Consider the following 15,223-nt stretch of genomic DNA (forward strand, 5'->3'; position numbering starts at 1 on the left):
TAAGGGCTGTTCGACAGTGGAACACACTTCCTAGGAGTGTAGTGGAGTCTCCCTCCTTGGAGGTCTTCAAACGGAGGCTGGATGGCCATCTGTCGGGGATGCTTTGATTTGGATTTCCTGCATGGCAGGGGGTTGGACTGGATGGCCCTTGCAGTCTCTTGCAGGGAAGATTAGCTCCAAGCATCTGACGAAAGGTGTGAATCCAGGTTGTTTCTAGCTTCTAGCCACTATACTTCTGTTATAAAATATATTTAATGCTTCAATATTACTGTCATTTTTGCAGGGTGCTACAGTACGCAATGAAATGGATTCAGTCATCATTAGTCGAATAGTGAAGGGAGGTGCTGCAGAAAAAAGTGGTCTGTTGCATGAAGGTGATGAAGTTCTGGAAATTAATGGAATTGAAATTCGTGGAAAAGATGTTAATGAGGTTTTCGACTTACTGGTATGTTGAGTCAGGGTTTTCATGATATTCTAACTTGTTTCTTTAATGTAACTCCTCTAGTTGGGTATTTAACTCGCCTGCATTCCAGCATTCTTTAAAGTTTTGGCCTTTGCAAATTTAGTAAACGGCTAAGTATGCATATCTGGCAAACAGCCAGTTCCTCATTGCATTGTCTAAGGGCACAGGAGAGGAGCCGCATGATAATTGCTCTCACTATATCAATCAAAAATGATAAGAAAATTGAGAGAAATTAATACCTGCAAATGTGTGCACTAACACCATTTCTAAAAACCTTTTCCCATGGAAGTCTAACACAGTACTGTACTAGAAATAATATTCTTTTTTAAATAGGTTTTCATTAGCCTAGTGCAGTGATAGCAAACTTGTGCCACGCATGCCGGAAGTGGCACCTGACGCCACTTCCTTGGGCATGGGGCGAGGGAGAAGGTGGAAGAGGCACGCATGTGCCTGTTCCTCCTCCTCCTCCCTGCCTTTTCCTGGCCTCCACCTGTCTCTCCGGGACAATGAAGAAGGAGGACAGGTTGCTTATCTGTAACTGTGGTTCTTCTAGTGTTCATCTGTGAACACACACAACCCTGCCCATACTCTCCTTTTTGAGTCCTACTTTCCTTCTTTCCTTGACTGCTGCTTCAACACTCACGGAACTGAGCAATCAAGCAAGAGCTGCACTGCTCACCTGAGCCAGGTGGTGGAGGGACTAGCCCCAAAACACGTTATAGAATGTTCCAAAAGATGCACTGTTTAGGTGAAGGTAACTGTGTGAGTTCACAGATGTCCACTCGAAGAACCATAGTTAATCCTGTCAAGTAATCCTGTTCAACTTTCTTATGGATGCAGTGTCCAGACCAGCCCTGCCTGTTGACAATCAGAGCTGAAACTGAGGTATAAAGATAAGAACCACTTTAATGAATCAGACCAAAGGTTCACCAAAACAAACATTCTGTCTCCTGGCATTGGCTTAAAATATGTGTTGTGGTTCCTTGTTACTCATTTTCTCCTTATGACTTACCTGATGGGATTGGCTAATATCTGAAAAGTGGGGAAGTTCATCATAGAAATATGCCAGAGCACATCCAAACTGAGATTAGGAAACTGGAATTGATGTTTAGGGTGACAAAAGATTAAGAGCAGCGGGTTGAAATTCCTATCCCTCTGCTCAAGCCATTATTATGTTCCATAAATATTGAAGACTGTTGCTGAACTCGAGGTGGTTTTAAATTGTCATTCACTGATACTTTTCCTCATAGGCGGACATGCATGGCACTCTGACGTTTGTGCTAATTCCTAGTCAGCAGAGCAAACAACCACCAACTAAGGAGACTGTGGTATGTGACTGCAGTACATTTACTGCATATAACCTACTAAATTGATATACTATTGATGTTTTTTGTTGTTGTAGTAGTTCTTGCTGCTTAAAAGTCTAATGCTTTTCCTATATTGAAGAATGGGCTACATTTAAACATGTTCATGCTGTGAAAATGAATGTTTACATCACTTTTAAGAGAGTTTACTGATAATATCAATTTTTAGATTATGTTCCAACTATGTGACAAATTATATGAAAAAATGATAAAAGTCTGTTAAGCAGTACCTTTTCCTTGGTAGATTTTAGAAGGCAGGAGAAAGAAATGATATGTAAAATGGTGTCTGGAACAGGTACATCCCTACAAATGCTCAAGAGTAATAGCTTGAGAGCATGAACTCCCTTGTGTGAGAGGCAGTAAAATTAGATAAAATGAGCTGGTAGACCAAATGGTTTTCTGAGTGATTAGATGTGACTATTTGACATTCACATCTCATCACGTGATGATCATGCATGCTTCGATTTTCAGCTCCCCTTCACTACATCCCAAGCTTTTCCTGAAAGTTCTCTGACCACCACTGTGCTGAGGTGTTTTTAGGGAGTACATTGGTGAGTAAGAGAGGAAAGACCCTACTGTACAGGCAGCCTTTCTTTCAAATAACTAGACTAGAATTCATTTATTGTGCATCCTATTTCAGGTTGACTTGTACATTATGTTCAAAATATACAGAGTCTCCCTCTCCCTTAAATGTTAAGTTCATAGATCTTAGGCATGACTTTTTTCAAATTAGAAAGGACCTATGTATTTTTACTTCTGTTACAGCTATCAGCTGAGAATGGCTCATTTCTGCACTTGTGATATTAACCTTAGGCTCTCCACTGCAGATTTCCCCCCTGTTTAATTTCTATTTCTGCAATGTCCAATACATATTTTCCTGCTTCTCTCCCACATCCATCAATTCCACCTAGAGATAACATTTCTAGTTACATTTGTCCCTTGCTATCCCTGGGGGATCTGTTCGAAATACACACACACACACCCTGTGGATAGCAAAAAACGCAGGACCTTAAGTCCCGTTCTTTTCAGTGGGTGTGCATGCATGCTCTCACGCACAGCTGCATGGACACAAGCTGGGGCTTGCCATCCATGGAAGCTCAGTTCCACAGATGGTAAGTCCACTGTTGGTGCAGGCTGTACCTTGAGACACAAATAAATGCTCATCTATTGAACACAGAGTGTTTAAGTCACATTTTATGTAGAAATTGGGGGAAGAACTAGAAAGAGTTACATAGGTGCTATCCAGACCGGCGCTTTGCGCCAGCCTGAATTCATGCTAGAGTTGTGCAAGGACAGCGCCACCGCATGCCCCGCAACCCTAGCACGTTGCAGCGTCATCAAAATGGTGACGCCCTGTCTACATGGGTGCCGCCATTACAACGTGACGGACTCATAGCATCCGCACATCGCGTCGTGCTTGTGACGTCATGAGTGCACCATTTGTGCACTCGGGCATTGCAAGCGCAACGAAAAAGAACTCGCTTTTTGCGGGTTCTTTATCCGCTGCTGCTTCCTGCTGGCAGAAAAGGAGGCAGCAGCAGACCACCCTTTTTGGGCAGTCTGTATCCTGCCAAAGTTAGCATATACTTTCTAGATACAGCCAGGAAAGTTTATGCAGCTGCAGCTGGTTTGTACCATAATTCTGCATTTTTCCTAGCAAAACAGCTTGGGTAGGAACTCAGACCTGCTTCTGTGATCTATGAAGAGAAATATAGCTAACAGGAATTGATAAGAAGGAGAGCAGACAAGTCCAGCTGTTGAGTCCAAACAAACAATTGTGCTGTTTTTCCAGTGTGGAGAGGCAGACTTTCCAATTAGTGAGAGTCATCTGAAATGGCATACGATCTCTGTTCTTACTCCAGAACTTTCTGTTTCTAGGTGATGCTTGCCTGTGCTGCACTGTAATAGAATTGCTTTTGTGGAGATTGGAGTTTATAATTTTTGCATCCTCGTAACACCTAATGCAAACTAGTGCCCACAGAGCTTTCCATAGGAATAATTGGCCTTCCATAGTATACCAACCTCCAGCCAGCCAGAGATATTGGGGTGTGTGCATGCTATTACTGCTCTGCCTATGCGATATTTGCCATAGAGTTCTAATACAGTACAGTGGTACCCCGGGATACGAATGCGCCGCCTTACGAAATTTCCGGGTTACGAAAGAAATTCACTTAATTAATTGTTTCCGGGTTACGAAGGTTATTCCGGGTTGCGAAAGAAATTTTGGTGCTTTTCGGCGCGATTTCGCACGAAATCGCGGCTTTCGCTATTAAAGCCTATGGGCTTTTTCGGCTAGCGAAAGTTTCCGGGTTACGAAAGCGGCGGCGGAACGAATTACTTTCGTAACCCGGGGTACCACTGTATTTGTATTTGGCTTTGTAGTGGAAGGATAGCCAAGAGCACAGAATTCATGTGCATATTTTCAGTATGCTCACAGACATTACAGGAAACTATAGAACACTATTTAAAAATATTTGGATGTACAGTAGGACCTTGATATCAGCTATGGTTTGGTTCCAGCATCCCCCATCGTTAACAAAATCCATGGATGCTCAAGTCCTATTAAATATAATGGCAGAGCAAAATGGTGCCCCATATATAAAATGGAAAATCAAGATTTGTATTTGGAATTTATACTTTGGGGGAATATTTTCAAGCCGTGTATGCTTGAATCCGTGGATAAAAAAAACCATGGATAAGGAGGGCTGACTGTATTCCTTTTGAATTAGAGGATTGTTAATGATCTTATTTCAAATGATTTTCCAGTAGTGTTGATCAGGGAATGGAAGACTGATGCCCTTTTTTAAACTTCTCTAGTTTAAACTGAGTCTTCTGTTTGTGATTAGGGACAGGGACTGTCTTTCTTATGAATATTTACTGGGTAGAATTTTCTCTGCTATTTTTAAAAAATCCCTTCATACAAGTGGTATTTTTTTTAGCAAACTTTCTTAATTTAACCTGTTTGTTTTGGTGAAGACTATTGGTTGTCGAATGTAAGAAAAATTGATGTTCATTCTTATTTATTCAATTAATTTTTCATTGTCTTCATTCTGCTAGGTTGCACTTCAGCCCATGTATGAGCTTTTCATTTTGAGCAAGTAGTGAGAGTAGAATATTTCACATACAAAAGGCATATCATGCTAGAGATTAATACTTGACATTACAAGTCCATTTCTATTTTTCTGCTTGTTTCCTAGATTCACGTGAAAGCTCATTTTGATTATGATCCATCTGATGACCCCTATGTCCCTTGCAGAGAGTTAGGACTATCCTTTCAAAAGGGAGATATACTTCATGTGATCAGTCAAGAAGATCCAAATTGGTGGCAGGCCTACCGAGATGGAGATGAGGAAAATCAACCTTTGGCAGGGCTTATTCCAGGTATTTAATCATGGGACATTTATTTATGAATTGCTAGGGTTGTCCCTTGTTTCAATCAACTTCATGCTTTGTTTGTTTCTTTGTTTGGGTTCAGTTGCTGGGATATTCCTTCATTTTGATCTACCTCATGCTGAGCCTTGAGACAAAGAAAGTTTATTTTTGATGTTTTGTACTGACCATAGTAATATTATGATCACGTTTTTTTCTCTAGAAATTCAATTCAAAGATATAACCATGTTAGTCAATTCAAAGATAAAATTCAAAGATATAACTATGTTAGTCTGTGGAATCAGTAGGTAGCGAAATCTTGTAGCACCTTTGAGACTAACTAAAGAAAGTAGTTGGCAGCATGCGCTTTTGTAGACTTAAATCTACATCTGAGGAAGTAGACTTAGGAGCTGAGCAGACAGCCCCTAAGGGGCAGCCTCCACTCCTTTTACAGCCAGATCCGGACCATGGCATCTACACACCACAACCCTGATCTGGCCTTTGCTGGGCGCAAAAAGGAGCCGCAAAAAGTGGCTCCTTTTTGTGCCTTGCAAAGGGCGTGATAGCCACGGGTTTATGACACTCCTTCAACGCTGAGTCATGTGGACACATCACCAGAGGAGCGCCATGACGCTGCACACTGTGTGGTACGGTACACAGCATCATGCTGGCTAGGGGACAGACCTGGGGCATGCATCATATGGATGCCACATCCTGACTCCGCCCCCAACCCAGCTTTTCCTGCCGGTCTGCACAGCCCCTCAAGTCTACAAAAGCTCATGTTGCCAACTTCTTTCTTTACTGAGCTAATGCTGTTAGTTTGGAAGTCCTGTTCTGGTTTATGGCTTTTAAATCCTTTGCCTAATAATCCTGTTTTGTCAGTTCTTAAATAGCAGTAGGACATTGTTTTCTAATGCCTTTTCTGTGTGGATGAACATTTCAATTCATACCTCCATTCATTTCCAAATACTTTTTTGAAAGCCACTTGTGTTTCAGGTATCTTCAGCTCTCTTTGATATAAGAGGAGTATTTGTTTTTGTACCATGTACATTTAACAGAAGGTCCGGGAGATCATATTGGTAGGAAGCTGATGTCCCTGAATAAATAATTGAATTTTGTTAGCTGTTGCTTAGAAGGTAGTAGTCCTTGGTTCACTAAAGGGAGCTCTGTGTGTTACTAGATCAAATATTTAAACAATTAAGAAGAAAAAAATTTCCAGAACTATACTGAAATCATGACATTTTTCAGTTTTATTATTTGATATCCAAATGGTTTGATTCAAATTCAGTAAAACTGATATGCTTTTCAATAAACAATTATCCTGGGCAACTTTATGGTGTACAGATACTTTTTAAGTGAAAAAGATTTAAAGATAAAATATAAGTGAGTTTCTTCTAAGAATGTATGAAATGCCTAGTGAAAAGTGCAAGTAATAAAAGCTAAATATAAGCTTCTTTTTTTAGAATTTCAGTTGGTATATGCTTTGCTCATGGCTTTACTTCAAAACGATTTAGAAATATTAAGCTGTTTGGTTGTCATTGCTAAATAATCTTCTCCCCTTGTTAAAATATATAGATTTACAAATAGTTGCTTCATATATGCAGCATTTTATTTCATGCTTATCCACATTGAGGCTGCTAGGACAGTAATTTTTCTAATTTCTTTCATATTTCTTTTGCTGCTGCTGTATCGCCGAGTTTTATCTGCCTTAGGGAAAGCAGGCTAGGCTCACTAAACACAAAACTCTATATCATAAGAACACTGGTAACAGTTTATCCAGTGGCAGTTGACATATGTTATCTTTGCAGTAATAACACTTCCATGTCTCTGTTGAAAATCTTGGTAAGTAAATGAAATGCAATAGGTACCTATAACAGGAAATTTTTCAGATGCAGTAGAGTCTCGGTTATAACCAACCTTCGGTTATCCAATACTCGGGATTATTCGACGTCCCATGCTTCTTCGAGTCGGATTGGGGACAAAAGTCCCTCCCTCCTCCTTCCTTCCTTCCTTCCTTCCTTCCTTCCTTCCTTCCTTCCTTCCTGCCTTCCTTCCTTCCTTCCCTCCCTTGTTCCCTACTTACCTTCCTCCGCAGCCACCAAGTCCTCTCCTTCCCTGCCTCCCTTTCCTTCCCCTCAAAGGGCTCCGAAGAGCCCTTTGGAGGAAAGAGGAGGTTCGGGAAGAGGAGGACCAGGCAGGTGCCTAGGCCTCTCCTTTCCTGACTCCCTTTCCTCTCCCCCAAAGGACTTCAGGGAGCTCATTGAGGAAGAAGAAAGGCCCGGGAAGGAGAGGTCTGGGTCCAAGCCGAGGCCTCTCCCTCCCGGCTTCGCTTTCTTCCCCCGAATGGACTCTCAGGAGCCTGTTCGAGGGAAGGAAAGGTCCGGGAAGGAGAGGTCTGGGCCCATGCCGAGGCCTCTCCCTCCCAGCCAAGCACGCATCCTCCGAAAGGAAGCCTGGGTGCTCGGCCCAGGCTTGTCTTCCACAGCCACAGAGGACAGGCCTGGGCCGAGCATCCAGGCCTCTTCGCAGAGGCTGCAACCTCGGCCAGGCCTGTCCTCCACAGCCATGGGACTAAGCAGGGAGGGTGAGGGCGAGGGGAGGTGAGGGACTTTTGTCCCCAGTGGCAGTGCCGGTGCTTATGCGCCGTCATTGGGGATAATGAGCCTCTGGATTATCCAACATTTTAGATTGTAAGCCTGAGGGCAGGGAACCGTCTATTATTCCCTCTGTTGTAAGCCGCCCAGATTGCCAGTGATTGGGCGGCATATAAATAAATCTTATTAATATTATTATTATTATTTTCGGTTATCCGACTATCAGTCAGCCCGTTTATGTCGGATAATCGAGACTCTACTGTATATAGTAACTTGATGGTGCTTGAGAGCTGGAAAGATCATAACTCAATTCCAGGGAGATGGCCTTTTTTCCTTTATTTTTTTAATTTAGGGGATAGGCAAGGAAACATGATGTACAATTTTAAAGAAAATGTCATTAAATCCTCCTTTTGGAAAGATGTCAGTTTTTAAGGTCGTACAGATAACCTCATCTTAACCTTACTAGTCATCCTAACTAATCATAACCTTTTGATGATAATTGTTCTTGGGCCTTCTGGACTTCTAATTTTTCGTAGAGTTATGGAGAATATGTAATTCCTGTCTAAAGGTGCCAGCATGATCATACATTTGGTATATCCATCATCATTACATGAATTTCTTTGATCCTTGAAGTAACCATTACAGTGAACCCTTGGTATCCGCTGAGGTTCCAGGACCTTCTATGGATACCAAAATCCATGGATGCTGAAGTCCTATCAAATACAGTGGTATAGTAAAATTGTGTCCCTTATATAAAATGGTAAAATCGAGGTTTGCTTTTTGGAATATACATATTTTTAAAAATATTTTGAAGCTATGGATGGTTGAATACGTGGATAAAGAATCCATGGATACAGAGGGCTGACTGTTCTTAAAATTACTTCAGTGTCAACAATGAACTTTGGTAATTTCCAAGCTCTTACTGACATTTAAGTGTTATAGCTGTTGGATAGCTCACAGATTATTCACTGAGCTATTGCTGTTCATTTAGCTGAATTATAATCAAAGAAATAAATATTATTGAAAGACTTGTTCTTCCTCTGCCATATATCAGTACCGAAGTATTTAAAAAAAAACCTTATTGCGCCTATTTGTTCATGGGACACGATGAAGCTTTTGGTACCTAGCAAAGACTAGAAGTCATACAGCAAGTTTCACTGTCATGCTAGGATCTTAAAAGAATCATGAAGTTTGTTGTATTGTGCAGTTATGCTTAGCATGTTTAGTTGATAGGTCAGAGCATACTGTATTATCACTAATATGTAGAGTTACGGATTCATACCTTCCAAACACAGGAGTACTGTATGTTCTTAAATAATCTGCTTTTGAAATGCAGATTTCAGAAGAAATTTGTGGCATTCATTTAAAGATGTTCTTCACGTGCAGATGTAGTACATTTTTAATGGCCCTGTGGATTATGGCTAAAATAGCGATTTTCCTCAGTATTTTAGTTCAGAAAGCCTTCTCATTTACCCTGAAAAGATAAGCAATCAGATTTAATGGGCATTTGTTCTGTGGTTCAAGGAAGGGAATGGAAGAGTCTGTGGACATTCCTAAATTTGAATCTTGGAAAGATATTTTTCTTTTGTGTACAAAACCAGTCATGAATATTTGTTTCATGGTCATTTCCTGTGGCAAGTGGAAGGGCTTAAATAACTTAAAACCATATTCACAAGGGCATAGAACCTTTGCTTTTGTGAATGCTTTGAACTTTACAGTTTTTGAGTAAGAACATTGTTGCAAAGCCACGTCTTTTTCTTATTGTTTATACAGCCTTATGAGAGAATATCCACTCATTGAATTATTTTCACAGTCTTTTTAGGAATTAAAATCTCAATCCATTTTAAAACCCAGTCATCCCTCAGTACATTTTATGTTCTTTAATGGCGATGAGGATTGTGTTCCATTATTAATTACACTTATGTATGCATTCTATCTTTAAGGGAAAAGCTTTCAGCAGCAAAGAGAAGCTATGAAACAAACTATAGAAGAAGACAAGGAACCAGAAAAATCAGGTAGGTGAAAATCCTCAAGAAATCCTCGCAACAGCTAGAATATTTTAAAATTGATATTGAGCTCCACCCATCTTTTTCAGGGCAGGGCAGCTACCCCACTGATTATGAACCCATATCCACAACTATCTGCACACTTAAGATAGGGCTGAACTGACTAATCAGCTGTTGCTGAGGCTCTGCTAAAATGTGCATGCTCTTTGATTCAGGTAGGACCTAGAAGTGGCACTGTGCTGGAATGGGCTTCTCCAATACCTGAAAGCCTGAGATAAATAACATACAACTATACAATGAGATTTCATGCACAGATGCTTTTTTACTTCAGTAGGGCAGGACAAATAGACTATTGTTAGCATGTGTCTTTCCAGTTTTGTTCCCTACCTATATCTTGGTGTAATTGTGCTGATAAACAATTCAGCCTTGTTAAATAACCAAGTCTTTAAATAACCAAGACTTTTCCCTAGTACAATTGGTTCTTCGCTTACACAGGGGATCCGTTCCGGACCCTGCCGCGTAAGGGAAAAAACACATAAACTCAAACCCCCATTAGAAATAATGGGGTTCGTTCCCGCGGCGTGCACCCAGCGCGCGCCCCATTGCTTCTTCCGGGGTGTTGGAGAAGTCTTTCCGGAGCGGCTTCCAGCATATCGTGGAAGCCACTTATGGCACACCCGTGTATGACACAGACACACTGTACTGATATTTCAAGCACACATCAATTGCAAACTTCTGTAAAAACCTGTTTCTGGCTGGCATTTAGCATATTCAGTAGCAAGATTGTACAGTTGAAAGTATGGATTTTTTTCCCCGAATATGATCTCAGATTTGATGGTCAAGAGCCTTCAAAAACCTCTGTCCAGTATGATTTCGATCCTCCTTCCCTTTCATTTTCTCTCTAGCATGTCATGCTTCATCTTTTAAATTGCAAACATTTGGACAGGTTATCTCCCCAGTTTAATTTTTGGAGAATACCTTGCAATTTTAGGTGATATGTATATGTATGTGTATGTATTTCTTAAACTGGAAGAGCTTGATTTTGGCAAATTTTGACATGTTTTTCCACTTCTAGGGAAACTTTGGTGTGCGAAGAAAAACAAAAAGAAACGGAAGAAAGTTTTATATAACGCCAATAAAAATGATGGTAAGAAGGGAGTTAAGTGACTTGAAGGTTTGTTTTTTTTAGTTAAGTAAAAATGTTATTAGAATGTGTTGCAGTTCACTTTTTTATTAAACGCCATTATCAAAGCTCAGTTGCTGACTTAAAAATACAAAACAGTGTAGTTGAACATATAGATTCTATACTTACTTTCCCTGAGTTTCTCCTACTTCATTTTGTTCAGTTTTTGTCATAGCTGTATTGCCACATTATTATGCATGTATGCACACATGTATGTACACACAGTTCATACTTGAAAGTTCAGATCTTGAATGAATTACTACAAAAGCACCTCAGAAATGACATTCAGATAACTTCAAAGGCATCTCTACTTTTGGCCTGACTCTAAAGAGGTGTGGGTGGGTAGCTGATATTTCCTTCTTGCAGCACCTCCTTATGCTTTATATGATTCTGTTGCAAGAGATCTGCTGCTACAACAGCAAGCTAAAAACTTTTGTGTAGAATTGTACAAATTACATTGTGCTTTGAATCATAGCTTTATTTAAACAGCTTCTTAAAAGAAATCACTAACCACCTATTGCTTGTGCCCATATGCTACTTGTTTAAATGGTTTAAATTCAGCTTCAGAATACTGTGATAGTTTAAGGTCATTGAGTTTATTCCACTGTATGACAGGCAAATCATCTTATGGTGATCAAATCCTAACCTACTATTTGTGTAAAAAACATCTGGGGTATCCATGTTGGCCATATAGCAAATCCAATAACATCCAAACAATTATACCTTTATAGGGACAACCAAAATGCACAATTACATGTTGCAAGCTTTTGAAGTCACAGTGGTTTCTTCATCAGACAAACAGGAAAAAGGAATAGTCAAAGGCCTGCATTTTCTGTTTCTGGCCTTAGTTCAGATAGTAGGGAGGGCTATTGGCAGGCAGGCACCTCTTCCTATGGCCATGTGGTCACTGGTAGATTTTTAAATTCAAGGAAATTTAATGTCCATTTGCAATTCAAAGAAGATGTTTCCTTGGAATCCAGCATGTCTCCTTCCTTTGTGAAGCCAAGGCTCCTATGTAGGTAGAGAACTCTGAATTTCTCAAGAAGTCTTTGTGTTTTGCATAAGGAAAACTTTAGGTGGTGTAGCAGTAAAGCATGCCAATCAGTGGCAATACTGTTTGTGTGTTGGAATGTGTAGTGCATTTGTCATAATGCTGTTTCTCATTAAGATTTTTTAAAAGATTGTTTCTCTTAAAATCTAATCTTTCTCTGTACTTCATAGTGTACAGATTGTTTATTTAATTAAAAGGAATTATCATTTCTCATTATTTAAAATGGTCTCCAAAACAACAACAATAAAATCAATTAGTAAATAAAATAATAAAACTATGATAAAATAACACACTATTTTCATTGCAGTCACCAAGGTTTACTAGTAAGTTTAAAGATCAGAACTTGGTGAAAAAAATGATTCTTCGGCTGACAGCAGGAGACCCCAGCACTGGGAGCCCAGTTGATCACATCTGCTAGATCATTCTGTGGGAAGATCCTCCCTGTACCACAACCAAATGAACCTTGCTTAGTCAGAGTATGATAACTGGGGCCTTTCCTCTCAGAGTGTAAAAACAAGGGCATCTCTGTAAAAGAGGGCAGTCTTTCAGCTACTTTGATCCTGTACTGTTTAAACCTTAAAAAACCTTTAACACTCTGGCTTGGTATTTAATTTGCAGCCATTGCATAACTTTCAGCACAGGAGTCTTATGCTCCTCTAGGATGCTTTTCTAGCCATCGTGTTCTGCATTAGCTTCAGATTCTGAACCAAATTCAAGGACATCCCTACATTAAACACAGTTACCAGTGCATGAATCACTGTGGCTAGCTATCCCTGTACAGGAATGACTACAACTGTGATACTAGTCAAACTGGTGGTAGGTACTCCTTGCACCTGAATCCACTTGAGCCATGTGAAAGTGATAAATGCAAGAGTGTCCTCGATTCATGCAGCTTTTCCATATGGTTTTATGGTTTCTTTTTTCCTTGCTTCTTGGATAGCAAACATTGAGTTCTTCTTTAGAGTATCACACAAACGAGTTATCCTGTGTCTGCACAGTGCATCTTCGGAACCTTCTAGAGCTTTTTGGCGCATACACCCCATATACAAAACTTTCATCTTTCTTGGATTCTACCTCTATCCTCATCCAACCAACCACTGCATCTAGGCACTAGTCCAGATTGTATCTGGCTGCATGCGACTCAGATGTAAGAAAGAAACAGAACTGTGTGACAACTGCATACCAACATGCATAGTAATGTACATACAGATGACATCTTTCTCAACCTTCCTTTTGACAAGGGGGGATCAAGACAATTAATATTGTAAAAAGAGCACTTAGAGAGTATGTTCTCTGCCAGTCTGACGCAAGAACTAGGGTTATTGCAAAAAAGTATATTTTTCAAAATTCATGTGCATTTCATGGTAATGAAGAAGTTTAATGTTTTATTTGGGATTTTCTTTTTGAAGATTATGACAATGAGGAAATCTTGACTTATGAGGAAATGTCACTTTATCACCAACCAGCAAATAGAAAACGACCCATTGTCCTGATTGGTCCACAGAACTGCGGCCAAAATGAACTGCGGCAAAGGCTAATGAATAATGAGGCAGATCGGTTTGCTTCAGCAGTTCCTCGTAAGTTGAAAGAGTGAAACATATTGCTATCTTGTGTTTTGAAATCGAAACTTTACTACCTGACCTCATGTCATTTTGCAAGTTGAGACCAGTACACAAATACATTGGCATGGAGTGAATTCTCTTTTAGTGAATTCTTCCCTAAACATGTGTTCCAGTTGCTAAATACATGTTTCACAAACTCAGTTATGCCAGAGACACCTTTTCATGTATAGGAATGAAGCCATTACTGAACTTAAATTAAATTCTCCTTTGCTGGAATGTAATTTTGCTACCTAAGTATGAACTGTTTCAATTGCCTAAGATCTTTCTGCTTCATGTGATACATTTTTGTGCTGAGTACATTTGCATGACCGGACATGTGCTATGCATGGCTGGATGTATGCCAGAGACTGCTGCATAATAAAAGTATTTTTGAGTCCAGTTAAGGGTTTGTAATCATTTCTGGATGAAAGACTCTAAAGATCGACATTGTTCATTTAGCACAAGAACATTCTGCACAAAGAGGTTCCTTTCTAAATAACTCTTTTTTCATAGAGCCTTGCTCACATAAAAATTGTCTACAAAATTCCATTCTCCAAAAACTACTAGGCTTAATTTTGGCTTGTTTATGATCCTGTTCAGATACAACAAGAAATAGAAGAGACAATGAAGTAGCTGGCAGAGATTATCATTTTGTATCACGGCAAGTATTTGAAGCTGACATAGCTGCAGGAAAGTTTATTGAGCATGGTGAATTTGAGAAGAATCTGTATGGTACCAGCATAGACTCTGTCCGGCAAGTGATCAATTCTGGGAAGATATGTCTTTTAAATCTTCATACACAGGTAATAGAAATGTTGATGAATGAAATGAAGGCTTGATTTTAATACTGGTTTTAGTACTGTGATCATGTTTTAATATGTGTAAAATTGGTTCATTGCCTGTCCCCCAGTTGCACCAGATGTATTTTTCCTAATGCCCATGTGCAGTTGCTTTTTTGGGTGCCTGTTCAGACCAGAAATGGGCAGATTAGGCTCTGTGTCTCCTACAAATGGATTTCACTCCTACCCATTCATGTATATTGTGCATCAGTTTCCATAATACTATGTCTGAATATTTCCAAATATTCTTCAACTTTTTATTTGGAGTCTAACCATTGTAGCTTTTCCTAGTTCATTGTTTGCCACAGCAGATGCATGAAGATTTATAATCCTTAAATAAGCAGTGAATATGCCCCAATGTCACTTTCAGTATCTTGCTCATATATTGGTTTACCTCAGCAAATGCCATCTGTCATCCACAGCAGGAAGCAACTTTAGTCAAAAGGATGTCCCTATAGTCATTTTAGGTACATCCTTCCCCATGCCAAATCCTGTTGTGAGCCAAGTTTTGCTAGCCATGGAGGCATATGATCTCTGACTCCAAGTCTAAGCATGAAGAAACAGAAAAAGAGCCTTTAAAATGGTTGAAAACAGCAAATTGCTATAGTATTGTTCATCACCCAGGGTGTAGTATATTTCATTCTTATTTTCCAGGCAAATAGCAAGCTGTAGCAAGAATATCACTTGTCCAAATTTAGAGCGCTAAGAATATTGAAGAATGTTGGTTTCAGGCTCTCTTCACATAATTATGTT

General features: G+C 39.8%; 1 protein-coding gene across 2 annotated transcripts in view; it reads left to right on the forward strand.

Moving 5' to 3' along the window:
• The window catches only part of PALS1 (protein associated with LIN7 1, MAGUK p55 family member), an 86,896-nt gene that overhangs the window by 57,569 nt on the left and 14,104 nt on the right, over positions 1 to 15,223 (forward strand). For both annotated transcript variants that reach the window (XM_089521696.1, XM_089521695.1), the window contains 7 exons: positions 284 to 445; positions 1,714 to 1,791; positions 5,025 to 5,208; positions 9,734 to 9,805; positions 10,872 to 10,943; positions 13,440 to 13,607; positions 14,232 to 14,434. In XM_089521696.1, the coding sequence (XP_089377822.1) occupies positions 284 to 445; positions 1,714 to 1,791; positions 5,025 to 5,208; positions 9,734 to 9,805; positions 10,872 to 10,943; positions 13,440 to 13,607; positions 14,232 to 14,434 (939 nt within the window). The remainder of the gene's footprint in view (positions 1 to 283; positions 446 to 1,713; positions 1,792 to 5,024; positions 5,209 to 9,733; positions 9,806 to 10,871; positions 10,944 to 13,439; positions 13,608 to 14,231; positions 14,435 to 15,223) is intronic.

The sequence above is a fragment of the Sceloporus occidentalis genome, unplaced genomic scaffold, assembly GCF_023333645.1.
Source record: "Sceloporus occidentalis isolate IW3139 unplaced genomic scaffold, rSceOcc1.0.p SCAF_4, whole genome shotgun sequence".
NCBI classification, from domain to species: Eukaryota; Metazoa; Chordata; class Lepidosauria; order Squamata; family Phrynosomatidae; genus Sceloporus; species Sceloporus occidentalis.